Source organism: Crocodylus siamensis, chromosome 5 (assembly GCF_052110815.1).
Source record: "Crocodylus siamensis isolate JL-2025a chromosome 5, ASM5211081v1, whole genome shotgun sequence".
Classification (NCBI taxonomy): domain Eukaryota; kingdom Metazoa; phylum Chordata; order Crocodylia; family Crocodylidae; genus Crocodylus; species Crocodylus siamensis.
Window position 1 is genome coordinate 17,670,273 of NC_143399.1, and position 20,691 is coordinate 17,690,963.

The 20,691-nt window shown below is 38.2% G+C and overlaps 1 protein-coding gene across 1 annotated transcript in view; it reads left to right on the plus strand.

Moving 5' to 3' along the window:
- Positions 1 to 20,691, plus strand: part of SGIP1 (SH3GL interacting endocytic adaptor 1) — a 162,638-nt gene that overhangs the window by 101,844 nt on the left and 40,103 nt on the right. Inside the window, exons 12-17 of the mRNA XM_090049257.1 lie at positions 1,727 to 1,812; positions 4,607 to 4,699; positions 7,517 to 7,591; positions 9,878 to 10,333; positions 15,484 to 15,611; positions 17,474 to 17,600. Coding sequence (XP_089905383.1) covers positions 1,727 to 1,812; positions 4,607 to 4,699; positions 7,517 to 7,591; positions 9,878 to 10,333; positions 15,484 to 15,611; positions 17,474 to 17,600 — 965 coding nt within the window. The remainder of the gene's footprint in view (positions 1 to 1,726; positions 1,813 to 4,606; positions 4,700 to 7,516; positions 7,592 to 9,877; positions 10,334 to 15,483; positions 15,612 to 17,473; positions 17,601 to 20,691) is intronic.

Genomic DNA, 20,691 nt, shown 5'->3' on the forward strand with positions numbered 1-20,691 from the left:
TCCATGAGGCAAAAGGTATCCATATATTTTTCTGCTTCCTGGTTTAGATGGTATATCTCAAAACACTGGCTCAGTGCCACCCAAGAGATGAAGTATGTTTTAAGTCTGACAAAGCTGCATTTTACTTTAGTTTCTGACGCAGAAAAAACTTAGATGTCCAGTTGTTGTTTCCACATGCTCCTACCATCTCAGTGTCATTGCTGTATTTCGGGGATGGGTGTCAGTTGTGTAATCAGATGTTCTGCCGTTCATTATCTGTTTACAGAGCTGTGCACTTAGGAATCTTTAAATATTTGAAAGGACAATCTACTCTTAAAAAAATATCAGTAATAACATTTATTCATGATGCTTATGTTCATTTTAACATATTAGAAAACTTTTCCAACACCAAGGTTATGATTTTTGTGTAAGACTACTGATAAATAGAAGCAGACCAAAAGCAAATGCAGGAACAAGGTCTGTTGAGATAGCCGCTGCCTTTATATAAATTGTATTTACTCAGTATGGGATAATGTAATAGGCAAATCTTGCCCTTCCTAATATTTTAAATAAAACGGTGGAGTGCAGTTCAGCAGAAGAGAGAGGCAAGATGAGACTCTATTCTGCCCACAATGTGTGTTTTACAGATCGAAATATTTAACCTTGGTAGTCTGAAGTCAGGCAGGTAGAATGAATTTAGTCTATAAGGTGCAAATGTACTCTGCTTTCTGCCTCAGTAATTCATCTCCAGAGTAAAGTTTGCTTGTACTAACAGGAGTTAACCTAGGCAACCTGTGTTTTTTAGATTGGTCACTAGTGTCTAGTACCTTTTGCTGTATCTAAGCCAGTGGTTCTCAACCTTTTTAGATAAAAGGCGTTCCTCCATAGAGGTAAGGCACCCCTTCAAGAATGCCAGCTCTTAGGCTGCCTATAGAAGTGCTCCAACACGTTCTAATTAGAATGCGTTCTGATTGGAAAGCTGTAGCATCACTTGAGTGTCACATATACAAAGCCCCCTGTGTTTCAAAATGACTGCAAGGGTGCTTTAATGAAACCTCGTTGAATAAGAGTTAGTTAAAGTGTATTTTGAGGCCATTTCGAAATGTGCCGGAGCAGGGGGTGGGCAGGTGGGGAGGGATGTGGCTTAATACACATGAGGCTGAGCTGTTTTAATTAAAGTGGCTGTCTGGGAACCACTCTAATTAAAACACCTCCCCTCCTCCCACCTCCAAGTACATGTATTGGTAGCCCTAGTTTGCACTTGTTTGTTTGTATTTTAATGAAGAAAAAATAATAGAGCAATTTTTCTGTTGCAAAGAAGTTGGAAAGATCACAGCAAGTCAGAACGTTTATAACAATGTGAGTTTGTTTGATTTCTCTGAGTTTATCTTATGAATCTTGTTTGCACACTTAACTGTGCTTACACTATGTGGCACCCTGTGGGACCTGTGAAACAATGTCAAGGTACCCCCAGATGCCAAAGCACGCACAGCACCCTTGTTGAGAATCACTGAACTGAACAATCTGCTAGTTCCTTGGCCACGCATGGAGATGCGTACAAGGTTGAGTTCAGCTCTAGAGCAGACACTGTTCTAAAAAAAAGTCTCCAGTGAGTTAGTGGTCATCTGAAGAGTTTTTAGCCACTAAAGGGATTATGCCATCAAATGCTTTGAATCTGACACTTCTCTCAAGCATATTCACAGATGTTCCTTAAATGTCTTCATTTCATATTTGTCTTGTCCTACAGCAAAAAAGCCCCAGATGATCCTACAGCCCTTGCCCCCTTGTTTGGCCCACCACTTGAGTCAGCATTTGAAGAACAGAAATTGGAAGGTATGAAAAGTGGCTAATCCAGCTGTTCTTTAAAGAGGAAAAGGCTTCTAAAAATAAATTCTCTTTATTTTATAAATGAATTCTGTAATAAATCTGGGATGTGAATCTAACTTTCTGCGTGCAATTGGGACACTGCACCCTGGGTAACTTTGGCTTTGTATAATAGGTGGCAACTTAACAGTTTGTAGGCTACAAGATGACTATAAACACTGCAAGTGGTTCCTGCATATCCACAGTAATTACCCTCCGAGTGTAAAATTTCATCAGCATTCAGCTTCATAATTAACTTACACTCTGCTAAACCAAACCATAGCCACAGGGGACATCATAAGCTCCTGCAGTAGGCTCCTCAATCCAATATAAGCAGAGTGACAGAGGATATAATCACCTGGAGTATATTTGGACAATATACGCCGCTTCCCAAAAGACTTAATATCTTGGCATTTTCACTGTGAATGTGATTTTCTATATTAGGCAGGTATACCAGGGGTTTCAAACCTTTGAAAATGAACATCAGCTCCAGCCAAACTGCTAAGCATCAAGTAAGCTAAATTTTCAATTGCTATTCCTTTGACAACTAGTTTGGGGATAACAATTTGCACAGTTTTAGCCTCATCACATTCTTTACTCTATTTTAGGGGGATACAGCAATCAAAAATAGTCAAATAAATTAAAGTTCTTAATTCTGACTACACTATTATGATTAAAAAAATGAAGAAAAAAATGCAGCAAAGCAAAAAAATGCAAACTATAAATAATGGTTACATCTACTACCGGTGGCGTGCTTTTAGTAAATTACACCGTCAAGAGTGGGTCTAAATTTGGAGTAGACCTCAAATTAGTAGCAAGTTCCATCTCAACTTATTATACAACCAAAATAAATTCAGCATTTTGCTGAAGCTTTGGAGAATCCTGTTTGTATATTTATATAATCAAAGCAGTACACAAATGAGTGCAAGTGAGTAGTCTCAACTGGACCCACTTAACTTATCATAGGAACTGATGTTGAGATTGGCAAAGTAATATTAAGAATCTTCCATATTAAAATAAATCCCACTATTTCTGTCTGGTTTTTTTTTTCCCCCCAAGATCATTTGATGGTAATCCAAGAATATATGGCCTAAACAATTTGGTGCTTACAAGGAGAAACGGCTGGTATCTTACAGGAGCATTTCAATTTTCTATTAAAAGAAAAATACCACATTTGATTCCTTGGTAGTGCTTTACAATTTTGTTTTACCCATGATGCTGTAGCCCAAATAATGTCATTATATTGTAGAAACAGTATTAAATTAGGCATCCCTAGTTTCTGGCTTTAGTAACATACTACTTCTAAACAGAACATTCTTGCATTTAATTGAAAGGAAGTATACTTTCTAAAACCTAATACTTTTTCATCTTGAGAAAAAAAAATTCGTAAATCAGAAACCCATGACGCAGCCACATCTTGAATACTGTGTGCAGTTCCATTCTTCACATCTTAAAAAAGGATGTAATAGAATAAGAAAAAGCATCCTGCACCATGCCTCAAGATGATCCAGGGTATGGAGAAGTTTCTAAACCAGGAAAGAATGAAAAGCCTGTGACTGTTCAGTTTGGAAAGGAGAAGGCTGAGGGGGCAGAGGGAAGGGGTGGTATTAAGAGGTCTATAAAATCATGGTGGGTCTGGAAAGAGTGAATGTGGAAGTCCCAGAATATTGGCACTAAGGCCACCCATTGAAATTAGCAGGAGACAGATTTAAAACTTACAAGACAGAGTACTTTTTTATGTAGTGGATAATTAACATGTGGAACTCATTGCCACAGGAGGCTGTAGAAGCAGATGATAGAGCCAGGTTAAAAAAGGGACTCAACTAATTCATGGATGATAGCTCTATTAAATAGAACAGTTGGGTGTATATCTCAAAAAGAACTGATGGTGGACACCAGGGAGAGCATGACAGGGGATAGAGCACTCTAGATATATCCTGTTCATATGCTCTCCCTTTAAAGCGTCTACTCCTGCCACTGTCAGAGATGGAATACTGGGCTAGGTGAACAGTTGGTCCGACCCAATTTGGCACTTCTTATGTACATTTATAATTGGACTGGAAACTTGTATAAGAAACCTAGTTTTCCCTATTTTTCTGGGGATGCAGGAGGGAGGGGATGCTTGTTGCCTGTTTGACTCCTGACCTGTTTATCATTTAATGGACACTTACAACTTGCAGTTTAAATATTTCTATCCAATAGTCTACACAAACTTCAGTAAACAATTTTTATATATACTTTCTAAATTATAGCTTAGAAGAAAATAATATAGAGCACTAACAAAGGACTGTACCCGTATACGCAGTATAATAGCTACCTTTTAGCATCTATATATGAATATCCTTAGCTCTTGCCTCATTTAACACATGATGCTTATCCATGGGAGATGAACATAGACATCTCCTGGAATTTCTTTACTTGGCCTGAGTAACTTTATTTAATAATATTTTTTTTAAAGGATGTAGAAGCATAAATAGTATTGTTGCTCCAAGCTTCATGCACATAAAACTGATTATCTGTGCTGCTTTAAATTTGGTAAGGTATAGGCAAGTGAGTTATGGCATAATGTTGTTATAAGAATTATTTTTTTTATTGACAGATACTTGCCTCAATATTAAGGGTCCCTCCCTGCAAAAGTACAAGAGGAAAGGTTGTCTTGTCTGTGTTACCAATGTTTGTAACCCATATAAGTTTGTTACTCAATCTGTGATTCTACAATCTCTGTACTGTTTTAGTGTACAATTATTTCATTTTCTGTTTTCAGCTCCTTTAGACCAGCCTGAGATCTGGGGTTCTGTTCAGGCAGTGAATTCAAGTTTAGAATCTCCAAAATTACCGAGACCTTTTCCAACTGGAAGTAAGTTGCAGTGTGGATTATCAGCCAGATATCAAATTTCTGATGCTTTATTGTCTGAGCTCCCATGTACTATAAAAATCTCTAACTGTTTAATCATGTAGCATGTTAAGCTTTATTTTTACAGGAGTAGCTGTAGCTGCAGCACAGTACAATGGAAAAAGGAGACAATAATGGTTTAATAATGTATTGGATGGATGGTTCTCAGAATGGAAGAGACAGTGCACCTTGTCTCTGGGGAAAGAGGCTTCTTGTACTTTCCCAGTTTGCAAAGCTAAGCCTAAGTCAGTTTACCAGAAAGGGCATGTTTCTAGCAACAGGTAAAGCAGATGATGAGGACTGCATCTCCTAATTTTGTTCAGGAAGGATTCAGCCATCCTAAATTCCACTCTTGTTGCAAGTTCAGGAGGACAAAAGAGACTTTTAAAAATCAGTTAAATCTTCCTTCTGTTTTCGAAACTGAGGATATGCCTTATACACAGTAGGTTATGTAGTCGTTTGGCTTGACATTTGAAAAATGCTTGTACTTTTGGGGCTAATAAGTATAAGCATGGTGCAATTTCATGTGACTCTTCTTTCCCAGCTTTCCTGTATCCCCTACACCAGGGTTTGGCCGCCGTGGGCCACCACTTGAAACCAGCTCTCTGTTAGAGTGAAAATCTCCATTCCTTAGAGGCTTAGAGCACCCAAGCTGCTTGCACTTACCCTTGCAGTTGATTAAGTGACCATCTGTGATGGAAAGGGTTATATTCATCAGGGAAACAAATCAGGGAAAGCTGCACAAAGGCAATAGAAGGAGCAAGCTGTAGGGCCCTGCGGATGCCCCCTCTGGTGCCTGGCCAGAGTGAGAATCTGGTACCTTGAACTGCCATGGATCAGATCCAGCCCATGAACCTGGCCATAGGTTGCCACCCCCTGAACCATGCTGGGACATTGGAGTAAATAATAAGCTTCCTGTTAAGTCCAAAGAAATAAATGGTGTTGGTACAAGATAATTTTACAAACTATATATTGTATGGTTGCAAGTACTGTGTTACTGTACATTTGTGGGTATATTATAACAGAGTCAAATAAAACCCTTTATCAATAATGTCCTCCATCATAATAGACCCTGAGGCAATAAGCCACCTGCTCACCTTAACAGGGATAGTCTCTGGAAACATACTTTAATAAATAATAAATTGGGAATAATGATGCTCATGGTATTTTTCACCAGCACTTCTAGCGGAAAAGATAGAGGGACTAATGAATAACCTACATTAAATAGCTCCTGCTGAAACTCTCTACAGCATTTGGGGAAATAATAAGATTAGATAATAATATGCCTGGATGTTTATATGCTTTGTCCGGTTGTATGAAGATTTTTTTTTTTATGAGCTGTCATGCTCAGTTGTTAGTTTTCATGTAATGTCTGCTTTCTTTCCAAAATTGACTCTGGAAAATTCTCTCTCTTCATTTAAGCAACTCTTCCACCCCCCTAATATAGACTTTTTTTTAGAAGCACAAAGCCAGCATTTCCCTGCTTTGCATCATGTCTTCTGATCTGTTGTTCTGGGCTGCGTGTATTCTCCCACTACCCTAGCTATACACTGGAACGATATTTCATAGCTAACACTGCATCCCCCAGGTCTCACAGGTCTGCCTATACACGTGCAACATGGTATTCTAATTTGGAACGCTCCAGCATCACTGCAGCATCACATGTATTAAGCTCTGGGGCATTTTAAAATTGAATGAGATTTAGATGAAGCATTCTAGGGCCATTTTTAAGTGTGCAGGGGCTTAATACACATGATGCTGAAACATTTTAATTAAAGCAGCTCTCTGGGAAGCGCTTTAATTAAAATGCCCCCACCCCAGAGCACGTGTGTAGGCATGCATGGGGGGTGGGGAGAAGAGTGGTCTGTGGACTAGTAGGTATAGCCATTTGATGCTTTGTTCAGGCTGGGGAGCGGCCAGTTATCAGTTGGAATTTTTGGTTATTGACAGTGCCAAGGAGTGTAGAGCTCCACAAAAAGGAAAATTTAAGAAGGTTGTATGAATGGCATATTATGCTATATTTTTACTAGAATTGTTTGACGCTTTCTTTTCTTTCATGGTTTAAGCAGACTGAAGTAAATTCTTAAGTTGGATTGGTTTACCAATTGCAAGTGCAGGGGTTGTGGTTCTCATGAGGTGGATCAGAACAGCGCAGTGCAGCTCAGCTCTTTGTTTTGCTGCAGTGAAACCTCAGTTGTACAGTGTGGTCTTCTCCATTGCATTTAGATATTGTTTACATGCTGCTTTGCAATTTTGTATCTTCAAAATAATTGAATTGGTATAATTTAATCATCTTGTTCACTCTTCTGACTGTAACACTAGAAGAACTGGTGCATTAGAAATGCATAGGTAAATAATGTTTATCAATGATGTTTGTTATAATTCTTATTTTGAAATATTAATTTGTGTTTTTAAAAAGCCAAGTGTGATTTGAGATTTTTCTTAAAGAAAAATACATGTTTTTGATTTAATAAAATATTGTGATTTTCCTCAGACAATGATGATGCACATTAATTGCCTAATCACTTAATAATGCAAGGCTGTTAACATAGTCTGTGATAGTATATAAAGCTGTCATAGCCATTATTTCTCTGGCACATTGCTTAGTGTGGTGGCAAGGATGCAATTAACCTTTACCAATGCTGTATTTTCAATAGCATAAAAATATACCCTGAACAGGGAACTAACACTCTTCTTCTTCAAAAAGAATCACATGTTTTCTTATGAGCTCAGTGTATTTCTTGAACTTTAAACTCTTCCTCCTGATCTGGTGTTTTGCAGCACCTCCGCCACTTCCACCGAAAAATATTCCAGCTACGCCACCTCGGACTGGCTCTCCTCTAACAGTTGGAATAGGTAAAAATGAGGCATAATTTTTTACAAGTTCATGAATACTGCATAATATAGAACACATACGTGGGCCTGAGCCTGAAAGCATTCTGACTCCAGAACTCCCAAGTGACTCGAGTGCAAGTTTTGCATGCACAATTTTTAAACAATGGGGCCCACTTTGGTGAAAGCTGAAAAATAGCTGTACTGTTGAACATATTTTTATGTCTTTAAGCCTTGTGTTTTAAGCTGTGAGCATTTTATTACTTTCTTATTGGAAATGAATTTGCCACTACTGCATTCAAAATTGTAATGTACAAGTCCTACGTATTGAGCCTTTAGCTTCTGAATACTTTTGTTGTGTTTATGTTGACTTTTCTCCCCACCAACACTCGCTCTTTTTTCGGTATTGAACCATTTTTGGGAAAAAATGCAGTACAACTTCTCAAATCCCACTGAAAATGACAGAGCAAAAGTAGCTCCATAAAACTGGCTTTTAAATGTAGCTGAAATGATCTTTCAAAGGAATAATTGGGATAAATTGTCTTTCTCACATAGAAGAGTAAATTTGGTTCTGACCCCGTCATTCTTGCACTCCCACATATCACTGGGAGTTTTGGGTGCAGAAGGAAGATTAGTATAACCTAGAATGAATGAGTCAGTGTTATTCATCCAAAGATGTGCCAGAGGTCATCTGCCTAAAAAATCAGTAAATTGTACATGTGGTGGAATAATCTTGACTATCACTGAAATAATTTAAAACCTGAATGAAATTGTTGCAGAGATATTCTGGAAGGCAGCTAGAGTATATGTGGTACATATGTGCATATAATTCATGTTATTAGTAGACCTGTATCTATTGATTTAAAATCACAACTGTACAGTCTGGATAAGGAAATCCAGTTATTGTTCTTTGAAATTGATTTATTATATGGCAAACAATAGTTACATTACACAACAAATGCATACAGTGCAAATAATATAGCAATACAGTCATGTAAAATCTATGCTATGAACTTAGTGCTCTATTCATCAATATATTATTCATAGTCATGTGTCTTCATTTTCCATTATCTGTCTATCTATCTATGCAGCCAGATGGGTATAGTGTTTACCTGCATATAGTAGCATTCATCAACAAAAGCAAAGGAAATGAGCAGCTGCATGTAACAGTTTATTTGCCAAGTTTTGCCTTGCTGCACATTTCAGCATGTGTATCAAATAAGGCAACTGGTGATGGTCTCTTTTTAGCATAAATATATGTTGTCCCTTAAATACAGCGCTGTTTCTCTGAAGCAGTTCCCCAAAATCTAAGAACACATATTGTGCATATATATATGTATGGATAAGAAGGTATTTTAATGTTAAATGATACAGACACCATGGTTATAGGCGGGTACTCCTGGGTTCTATCAACAGCTTTGCCGCTGATGCTGTGAGACTTCGGTAAGGTCTCTTACCTGCTGTGCTAAATGTGAAGCTGGCACAATGGAAAGTGGTTAGGTTTGCTTAAGTCTGAAAACTCCCATATAAAGTGCTGCATATTGTAAGTGAAAAGCATCATCATTCTACAGTAAGAGGGACAGATGAAAAAAACCAAAGCACCAGAAGATATGGAGTTTATTTCTATTGACTTTGATACAGATGTTGATGAATTCTATTTTCATGTTGGTTATGAGGTTATATTTGCTCAGATATTGAAGTTAAAAGATACATGATGATTCAGTTCATGAATAGAGCCCTAAAGAAAAGTCCTTTTGTCCACAGTTGATTACACCTGAAATACACACACGCTGTATGCTACAGGATACTGCATGTATCTTGCCAGTGTATTTTGTGTTCTGCAGTAGCATATGCGCATGTATACACTATATGTAGTGTGAATCTCATGATGTTGTGCTGTTATGTTCATTTTAAACATTTTGCAATAATTCACAATATTGAAAAGGTTTTATCAGACAGTATAATGTTGTACATTGTTAGCTAATCATATCTGCGTCCTGCTGAACTACATGAAGCTTTAATATTATAATATGAAAAAGTATACATCTGGTATGTTGTGCATGGTTTTTCTATATATTGTGTATGTATTTCAATCAAATATGTGTTTTAATAGCTATTAGTGTGTATAAACCTATTATGTAGGTATTTTCATGCACATGAATTATGCCCCTAGTACCTCATAAGAAAACATGCTTTAAAGTATTACTGCTAGGATGTAGCTGACTCTGAGCCCCATGCAAACATAGAGTATAGTGCAACTTCAGCTATACCGATTAATATTAAGTGTAAAATAAACTACTTTGACCACAGGAAGTGACCAGAAAGCAACAGAGGTCAAAAGTGACAAACTACCATCAATGAATGACTTGGACAGCATTTTTGGCCCCGTATTATTCCCCAAGTCTGTTGCTGTTAACGCAGAAGATAAGTGGGTCAATTTTTCTGATCAGTCCCCGGAAAACGTAACTCCAGAGTTGACTTCAAGGGAAAAAGTGGTGTCTCCACCTCTGGCACCAGAAACTGCAGCTGAATCTCCAGCTGTTGAAACCTCTCGCAGTGTTCCATCTCCACTCAATTTAGAAGAGGTTCAGAAGAAAATTTCTGACCAGACCCACGTTAAAGATGATAACTTAGAATCAGCAGCATCTCCTAAAGATTTTGGGTTGGGACAGAGAGCTACACCACCTCCCCCTCCGCCTCCTACCTACAGAACAGTGGTGTCATCACCTGGACCCAGCTCTAGCAGTGGCACAGGAAGCACCAGTGGTATGTCTTATAGCTTGAGTGTGCTTCAATGTGCCCATGAATGCCTTTTTGCTGCAGTGTGAACACACAACCTTTAGCTACTCTTAGTTGGCTTTTAAGCATCAGTCATCCCCTTTTGTTTGAGTGTACTGTGCCCCCAGTGGCGTATTTTTTTTCATCCAATGCCCTTGTGGTCCAAGTCAAGCTTGTATCCTAGATACCATGTTTCCTTTTACCCTGTCATTGTTGAGTGTCTGATGTAAGAGGGGGAGTTTTGACTCTGCAGTTTGGATTCAGGTAAATCTTGATAGTTTTCACCAAAATTAATGTTTATAACCTTGAATACACATGGTCAGCAGCCTGAACTTTTCATTCGGGTTTGTGATACATGTGTATTTGCAGAGTCCTGAACTACTGACAGCTATAGACTTTGACACAGAGTTGCTAGTCTGCCATTATATCCTCTATGGACTGCAAAATGAGAAGAAATATTTTAAAAATAAAGCAAAACAAAAACCAAAAACCCTAACTTCTCCCAGGTGTTCAGTAAACAAAACTGTCACTTTAAGGCAGGCTTTGAAATGATTTGACTTTTATATGACCAAACAATAACAACTGACTGCTCACATGGAGCTACACTATCTCACAGCTACCATAGCCAAATAAATAGAAACCCAATATAAATCTGAATGACCTCCTGAAAATGCCATTGAAATTCCTAGAGTGAGAGACTGAACTAGGTTTGGATAAGTACTTCTTGGAGGAAACACTTCCAGCAGAGGAAAACCTTATGAATGTGTTTGAAATCTGCTGACTGATTGGTTTCACCAGTTTAATTATGAATTTGTATGTGACCATTAGGCTAAATGACCTTGTTAGAAGTCAGTTTTCTCAGCATCCTTCATGCAGCTCTTAAGAGGGTGCCACTTTATCACGTTGTTTTAATATCTAAGGACCTTTATTAGTAGATGTTTTGGATGGGGAATCCAGAAAAAAAGATGACAAAGCTGAGATGGAAATACAAAGCGCCCGAGCGAGGGACTAACAATAGAGGGATGGGGGAGAGGAGGGGAACGCGACTAGGTTACAAGCAATACAGTGTTAGCCAACTAAGCCTGGGGGTGGGGGAACAGATTGACTTTTATTAGTAGATGTTTTGGATGGGGAATCCAGAAAAAAGATGACAAAGCTGAGAGACTTTCTTTCTACACAAAGAAACTTGCCTGCAAAACTATACCGTGTTTAATATCCCACTATATTTGTGCCCATATAACTGTATAACTCCCCATATGGATAGAGCAGAAAAACACACTCATATCCTGGAATAAGTATGTCCACATGGAGAATTATATTGCTATAGTTTAGAGGTATAACTTTAGAGGTATAACGGTTCTAGTAGACTTCTGCTGGCAAACTTCCCAAGATAAACAAACCCTAAGTAAGAGAGGTATTATCTGGTGAAAATAATCCCATGTTTAATGCTTGTAAATGCTCCTAGTGTTGAAGCTAGTGTTATTTTGAAATTCTTGGTGGTTTACCACAGTGTATTTTATGTCTACAGCAGGTTGTTTATAGATTAATTAACTGACCGGTGGTTTTAATTTTCTATACAGCCACTTCATGTTTTTCAACACTATGTTATCCGAGGGCATAAAGAAGTGGAGAGAATGCTATGAAATGTGATTTTATTTATTTATTTATTTATTTTACCACCTTTTGTTGTTTTCAAGATTGGACACTTGATAACATCAGTAGTGTTAGTGGAGGGATTTTTCAGCAGACCTTTTAAATAAACTTCATGTCTGCCCCACTGGCTGCATTTAATTGTTGGATGGAGTGATTTCTCTTCATAGGGTGTTTCAGAATTCACCTGGATGAAAAGCTTTTTTATGCATCTGACTCTCCAAGGTACCAGTCACCCTTAACTCCCAATTGAGGATGTTCAGCACTTTTTGAGATTAGTCTCTCCATATGCTGATGAGACCCTCTGTGAGCAGCATATTAGTTATTTGATGAACACCAACTGTTTACTGAGGTCTGCAAAATGCAGAAAAAACCCACAGTTTGACTCCAAGAATGGTACACAGAAGACAGGGAGCACCAGTGAGAGATGAAGGGTATCTTCCATAATTAGAGATGCCTTGTGTGGACACTTCAGAAGAACTGAATTTGAATGAAGGGAGGATGGCAGTTTGGGACTGGGATCAGGAGGGTGTTCCACATGTACAGGAAATGGTATGAAATTCCAGTATACAGACTGGAGTGAGAGAGATTTTACAACCAATGTTATTTAATGGCACTCGGTGATGAACATGCTACTACGGAGAAAGGAGAATCTGTCTTAACATTGTTACGCTTGTAAAGATCTATCTTTGTTCCCCCAGGAGTTGATCTTGTAGTAGGCAATTAGTCAGCACCTAGCGTCTTTGATGCTCAACAAGAAGCCTGAAAGAATGCAGGAGGCAGAATTCTTGCATGATTCTTGAAGAGCCAAATCCTGGGGCAGTTTGGAAGATTGCCATTAGCCATAGGAAATTTTGGCAGTTCATTTTAGAGCTTTTCTTATTCCACTGATTTGTGCTAGAATAAAGTCTTTAGATTCTGAGGAAGGTATTCTTTCTCCCTATTTCAGCTTCTTATTTCTATAAATTTAGCTTTCACACTGGCACCTTCTTAAGCTCTCAAAGAGTTTGATTCTAAATTGGGAAAAATGAAAAACTGAATGAATCAACCTATTATACAGCCTGAACATTAAAGATTTGGGCTAAGTACAGACAGTCAAAAAGCCTGAGGCTGATTCCATTCAATCTTCACAAGTTATGCTAAGGTGCATAGGTTAAACCAAAAAGCAAGCGAACATTCATTCACCTTTGATTCCAGAAATGCAGCTGTATGCCTGCAGTGGTCTAGGCTGGAAACTGGGGGGCACTAGAGGATGCCTCCCTGCTCGGCTGGAGCAGACGGCTTGGGCCAAGGCTAGCCCACCCGCGCTGGAAGGGGAGTTTGTGGGGGGGGGGTGCAAAACATCCCAGGATGCTGGGGGACTTCAAGTTTACTTGAATCTGAAGGGGATCTAGGGCAGTTCAATAAACCTGTTTAACTTAAATCAGTTACTACATCCATTCAGGTTTATCTTAAACTGGTTTCAGCCATTTTGAAAGCGGTTTATGTGCACTGAACTTCTGCTGTGTTATAGATTTGAATCGGTTTCCGATCACTTCTGCTAGTTTATACGTAATTTCTGTCCCTAGCCTAAAAAACCTAGAATGTATTTTCTAGTGCTTTGCAAAATGTATCTATCAATAAAGTTTGTGCAACAGTCCTGTTGTATCAAGTCCCTACTTGTGTCATCCTAGCTCTTCTTTATTTAGAGATGGCATTAGTGTTAGTCTTGGGATTGAAGAAGTTTTAATGCTAACTCCCCGCCCCCCCCCCCCCCCCCAAAAAAAATTAAATTATATATTGTACTTGTATATATTGTAATTCCTGCTGAATTTTGTTCTGGAATGTTAAATGTTCATAGTTAAATCAAAATCTTCTAACATGAATTTAAGAACCCTGTCTCAATAATTTTTCATTGAATTGTAGCAAGTCTATCTTCACAGAAAGGTGACAGTCATGAATGACAAAAACAAACAAACAAACAAAACCTTTTCTGCTTCACAGAAAGTTAGAATGTTGCTTAAAATGGTCTTTTGGGGTAAAAGGGTTTTTTGCAGTTCTCTTAAATGTCCTTTTGTGCTTCCCACCATACCTCCTAACATTCTCCCCTGTCACCGCTCCAGCCTTTACTTTGGTTCATTGATTGGATGCCATCTTACAATGAAAATAAAATCAAAGGACCCTCACAGGCTTTGTTCATGGCTTTGTAAACAACTTCCACCCATACCCCAGTTCTTTAAATATTCATGTATTTGTTGACAGCTGCTATCTGACATGCCGTCTTTACACCAAAATAGCATGCAGTCAGGATCTGATAGAGATGTGTTGTAGTTTTGTAACAGAGCACCATTTTAAGGAAACTCCAGGATAATACGCATAACAGTGTTGCTTACTCGGTAAGGAATCGCTGTCCAATCCTATAAGCATTTTCAGCTCACTACAACACGCATTACTGTGAATGGCCTTCCCTACTCTAGTCCCTCGCAGAATATGAACACACCTACAAAGAGAATTTCTCTTCGGAAATCTCCTAAATTACAAAACAGGATACAGTCTTTCTAAACTACTTAAGCAGTGCTTGGTGAAATGTTTTGCTAAAGCTGTTTCTTAGCACAGATTTATATTGCAGTGATTTGGACAGTACTATAATTAAGTGGCTCTAGATTAAATATAAGAAAATCTCTCTTCCTCCTGTCTTACACTTACTATCTTTCAGGTAATTCCACAAAGAACTTGGAAAGAACAGAAGATGTATACAGAATGAACAGTACACGTAGTCCTTACTAATTAGGGAAATACATTAAAGTATTTAAAGTTTGTTTGTTTGTTTCCAGAAAAGCATGAGTTTATCAAACTATTTAAGGCTGTTAAGGTTAGCGTGGGGCTTTTCTGTTAGAAAAACAGAAACATGAAATTGGGAACTGAGGGAAGGATTGTGAAGCTAAAGTGAAAAACGCTGAAAAGTCCTCAGTAGTTGCTCTCCTTGCAGCTCACCACAGTTGTGTGTGCAGTAAACAGAGGTACGAAGATAATCAACCACTTTGCTCCCAGACACTTACTCTTGTAACTTATAGAAGCAATGTGGATATTCAAGAGAGAGAACTTTTACAATGTTATTTTTTGAAAAATAAAAACTAATTTTCAATAAGCTAAATTTTAGTTTCATTTTGTATCAGGAAAGTCATACCTGCAAAGTCTGTGTTGCTGTGTGCATGTGCAAATTTTAGCATTTGGCTTGCAGCTAAGTCAAAGCAGAGCTTATTACCCTGTGTTTCCACAACAGACGGTTGCATTTTGGGGGGCGGTTTATGGCCACTTTGGTTATCAGCTGTAACCTACTTCCACATTTCCAAATTCTCCTGTGATGCATTCGCTGTGAGTGTGAGTTAAAAGCTGGAATAGCATTTGTTTGCTTGATGGCTTGCCACGTGCAGTAAGGAGTTCAATGGGGAGAGAGACGTTTTGATTTTACTCTTTAACATCTTATTTACAGACTGTATTTCTTTCAGGTTCTTCATCTCCTGCTCGTCCAGCAACTCCACTGGCTGCCTGTAGCAGCACCACCCCACCCCCTCCTCCACCTCGACCCCCATCTCGGCCAAAACTTCCTCCAGGGAAGCCTGGAGTTGGTGATGTGGTATGTTCATCTTTTACACAATCAGTAATGAGAGAGAAAACTTCACGTTTGCATTTTTAATCTGATGAGATGGATTAATAGTGCTAGTAATGCACAGAAAATAAAAGTCTGCAAATGGTTCCTGTTGGGGTTACAGTTCTTTGAAATGTTTTCATCATTAGAAATTATACATGGGACAATGTTTAAGAAATGATTCTTCCTCTGCCAGTTGCTCATTAACAATTCAGAGTGATGTGCAAGGTGAGACATTGCTAGTTTTAATTGGATGTAATCAACTGTACCTATTTCTTTATTTGAATAAACTTAAACGCTTAGATTTAGGAAAGAGGTCTGAACATTCATAAGATGAATTTGAGATTCCTTCTTCAAGCATATTTTCCAATGTTGCCTTAAAGTTTGTGGTGTCCTCAGATGTTTTCACTCACTCATATATTTACAGAATACAACAGGGACACCAACACAGCCAAACTGAATTAGTGGGGAGGGGGGTTAATGAGCAAATATAGATAGACATCATTTTTTTCTGATATTTTACCAAAAAGCAAAACATGTTCTGCATGAAAGCACAAATTGTGCTCAAATTTTCAAAGGAGACAAGACACAAATGCACATGACTTTAGAGTCAACTGTAAACCCTCAGAAATAATGGTGTGAACGTCATTGATGCAGCAGTTCTTGAGGGAGAAAAGGTTGTAATGTGTACTAGAATACTACTAACAACTTGTCTACCCTTGGAGATGCATCAGAATGGTTATTTTGGAATAGTTATTTCGGTATTTGGCTCATATGGCTATTTCTATTTTGTAACCAGTCTGCCCTTTTCAAATGTAGCTCAATCTACTCTTGCTAAATTGGCAAAGGCCACACTTATTGTGGAATGATAGCAGATGCATGGGAGGTGTCTTATGCTGCAATAGTTATTCTGGGATAGCTGTTTTTGAACAATCCCAAGAGTAGCAGGCAAGTACTGCGGCCATTCAGTGCTGTTTAGGTCGTTGGGGTTTTTGTCATGACCCAAACCCGTTTCAGTGAACTGAAATGCTGCACAGGGCTTTGTACTGCTCTTTGCAGTATTTTGCCAAGTGTCTTCTCGACTGTTCTAGGAACACTGGGAAGTCCTGAGACAGGAAGGCATGTTCTGGTCTTAGTGGTGTAGTGCATTGTGATCGATCTCTTGTGTTAACACTCTCAAATCCTGTATAAGTAAGGAACAAAACATACCATTAAAATGCTACAATTTGTAATAAGTTTTGTAAAACACCACTACCAGTTTCCATTGTATTAATGCTTTTAGGGATTACAGCCCATTCCTGCAGTCACATTGTATGTGAAGCTCTTACTAATTTTAAGATGCTGCCAACTGGTGTATTTCGACTACAGAAGGATTCTGGGATCTGGCCTTTAAATAATTCCTAAATATTATTCCATTGGATTTCTTTCTCCTCTGAGGGAATATTTCAGATCCAGGAGGACTTAATGAACACTCACAGAAACAAGGTTTAACTCATGTGAGTGAGTCCTGTCAGATTGAAAACTCATGTGGTACTTATCCATTACTTACCATCCTTCCTATGTCTTCTGGAACTAAATTGCTGTGTTATGGTGACATAATGTCGTAGGATCAGAAAATATTAAAAATGCTGTGGCGTGGGGTAAGATAACTGATGTAGACTTGCAAAGTTGAGATTGGTCATCCTTTTTTATAGACCCTGAGAATCATTAAGATCCAAGCATCTTTACTGTGGGGGAGATCAGAATGCTAGATGATTTTAGCGTTACAGGAATATAAGAGTTTTATGTCTTTGTTTGAGGAAAATGTTACAGCATGTGTATTTTTAATCTTGTTTTGTGTTTTTCTACAGTCCAGGCCTTTTAGCCCTCCTATTCACTCATCCAGTCCTCCTCCGATAGCACCTTTAGCCCGTGCTGAAAGTACTTCTTCCATATCCTCCACCAATTCCTTGAGTGCAGCCACTACTCCCACAGTTGGTAAAAAAAAACATGCTGGTTTTTTATTTTTTTTTAATAGAATTGAATGGCTTTCCTGAAAACTTCACTTCCTGAAACCCTCTATGTATGTTGAATAATTCTCTAGTTTTTCGGTTTCATGTTCATGTTTTCTTTTTTAAAACAAATCCTTTAAAAAAAAAGGAGAGAAGGATTATAGTTGAGATCTACTATCTAAATTAGTATCCCGGTTGAAAGGAGATTTACTTATTCTCTGAACTATAAAACTGCAATAATAATGTATTTTTGATAAAAGTAGAAGTTATCACCAAAAAGAAGTGTTAAATTGACTTAAAATGTGTAATTGTAGTCAAAAGCAGCTCTCTGCATGGGAGTTCTTTTTGTCATAGAGGGGGCAGGATAGAAGTTGGATATTGGCATCCTGGGGGAAAAAAATGACAACACCTTTCTGAGCTTTTAGCCTATTTGTCTTGAAAGTGAGAGATGGTAGAAACGGTCAGAAAATGGGGTCCTGTGAAAAGCTTCAGAACTTTTCAAAATTTGGAAGTCCTGTCATGTCTTCGAATTCAAACCAATAATGTGGTTTCCTACTGGAGGAAATGAATGTGTCCTCAGATGTGTTTGTCTTACTGACGAGATTAACTAAGCCTCTGTGGTGTTAGAGAATAAATACAAACAATAGCATAAGGCTGACAGCACCTAGGTTTGGATGCTTTTGAGTCACGGCTTTGTCTTTTTGGGGCTTCTCCTTCCCTTTTTCTTGGGTCAAGATACTTGCACGTTCTTTCTTTCTCTCGCTCTCTTCTATACTCATTTGCAAGTGCTCTCTCTCCTGACAGAGATCTCTCTCTGATGCAGACTCCCAGTCTTTCTCTGTCTGAAATTCTCCCTTCTTTCATTAAGGCACTTTCCTGATGCTTCTGCAGACCCTTTCTCTCCTGTCCTTCAATTCCCTTTCTAGTCCAGATGGAGTTATCCTTATTTTCTGTTGTTTATGGCACTTATTTCTGGCCCACCATCACTGCTACCATCTGACTGAAAGCCATCTCGGCAGTCCAGCTATCACTTACTGCTTATCTTCCCCCATGTTTTAGGACCATTTTTAATTCAATTACATCATTGGACTTGCTTGGTGGGGAAAGGGTGTTTGCATTGCTACTCATGGTCTGGGATGTCTTGTCCTTAAATGAGCAATGTGACTGGCACAAAAGCAGATTGACTGCTATTGGTAGTGTGGGGGAGGGATTCAAACACAGGACATGTGAGAATCAAAATTAACTAATCATCATAATGTTTTTGTCATGCTTGCTGAGATGATAAATGACTGCTTTAGAAAGCCTTGGAGACAACTATTAACTACAGGAATTTCAAATTCTGACGGCTGTTGGCTTTATTCCTAACCAAACCAAATGATTTTCAGAAATTGTTTTTGCTTCTTTGAAAATGGAGATGATGTGAATCTGAACCTAGATTCAATTTCAAACCTTCCAACTTGGGGAAAGTTTGAATCTGGATCTCAACCTTTTGCAAATAGCATCTGTCTGTCTAAACAACCAAGGGCATTTTCATTTCTGTCTTTGCTTTAGCTTTCTTATCTGTTATGTTCTCTTATTTTTGTTCTGTTTTGTTTTTGAAAAACCTTTCCACATATATCCTCTCTTCTCACCTGCTGCTGGTGGTTACCATTATATAAACATGCCTCTGAAAATTCATGCATTTCAACCAATGGACTGGTCAGTGTTTAACTTTATTCAATCCAAATCAGGATGTATTTCCCTTCAATGCACAGAGGACTCTAGTCAGCAGTTATTCATGTCATGTATGAACTAACTGCTCTGAAGATCAAGGAGCAAAAATGTGTGATTTGTAGCTCCCCCATGGATTTTCTGAAACTGATATTCATTGACATAAGTTTTTGCCCAATACTTGGACCTTGTCAAGGGAGTATACATTGACAACAGGGCAGTAGACAGGTTCTGCCAGGATAAACAAATATTTGTTTCAAACATGCTTGAAAAGCTGGTATGAAATTTTAACTAATTTTTGAGAAGGGTTAGCTGATATGATCGATGCTTTGTTAGTATTTCAGCAATAATGCTCCCACTGGGACAAATAACCTTTCCAATGTCAGAAGCAAAACAATGCCTCTGCTCAGCTATCATGTTTAATTCTTTGTTCTACTCTTGCTAAATTGTTTTATTTCCTAAATAGACATATTTGTATATAAAAAAAAAAAAAAGTCTTTGTCTGTCTTTCTCAATCATCCTTGTATTTGATTTTCATCAGAGTTCCTTCGGCACATCGCTCAAAGTTCCATAAAATTTATTTTAAGATTCTATTTAAAACAAGAGCAGATACTGATATTTAATTGCTTCTTCCACTCTTTGGTTCTGTTTCTAGTGCCATAACAGTGTTTAAGATGATGTGACTATATGACGTGGTTATCCATGATGGCAGGGAACTAGACTTGATGACCCAAGGGATCCCTCCTAGTTGCATGAAGTGTTCATTCCTTTAAAAGTATCAAAATCAAGATTGGGCTCTAACTTGACATGAGTCACTGTGTAAATGATATTGTGAGAAAAGGTTCCAAAGTTTGGAAGCATTCAAAATTCAACTGCTTATCTGGCCCTTCTCAAAATTAGTTAAATTTTTGGTATTTGAAAATCAGGCTGTAAATCTGTTTTCCATGGGTAAGTGTTTTAGGATTTGACTCTCCTGACAATACAGATACAGTTCCCACATTAAGATAAGGAATTAAATAATTCTTATGCAAGAGGCACTCTCAGAAAAATTGCCCTTAAAATATACTCACATGCAGGACCCTTAGCACAAGATGTCCAAATTCTTTGAGAACACCATATTGGATTTGTTCCTTCAGGCTTTGTTCCTTTAAAATTTTTATTTAGTTTTAATGTATGAAGCTCATACCTCTAATAATTATTATTTAAATAGGGTACTAACATTGAATTTGCAGCCTTTTAAGGTTCCAGAGATGACCACAAGTGCTTATGTTTCACTTGGAGCAAATCTAAAGTCACTTGGGGATGTCATGGTGTAAAATGCCACTCTGTTTTCTTGGATTTTCACACACTGCAAATGGCAGCAGCAT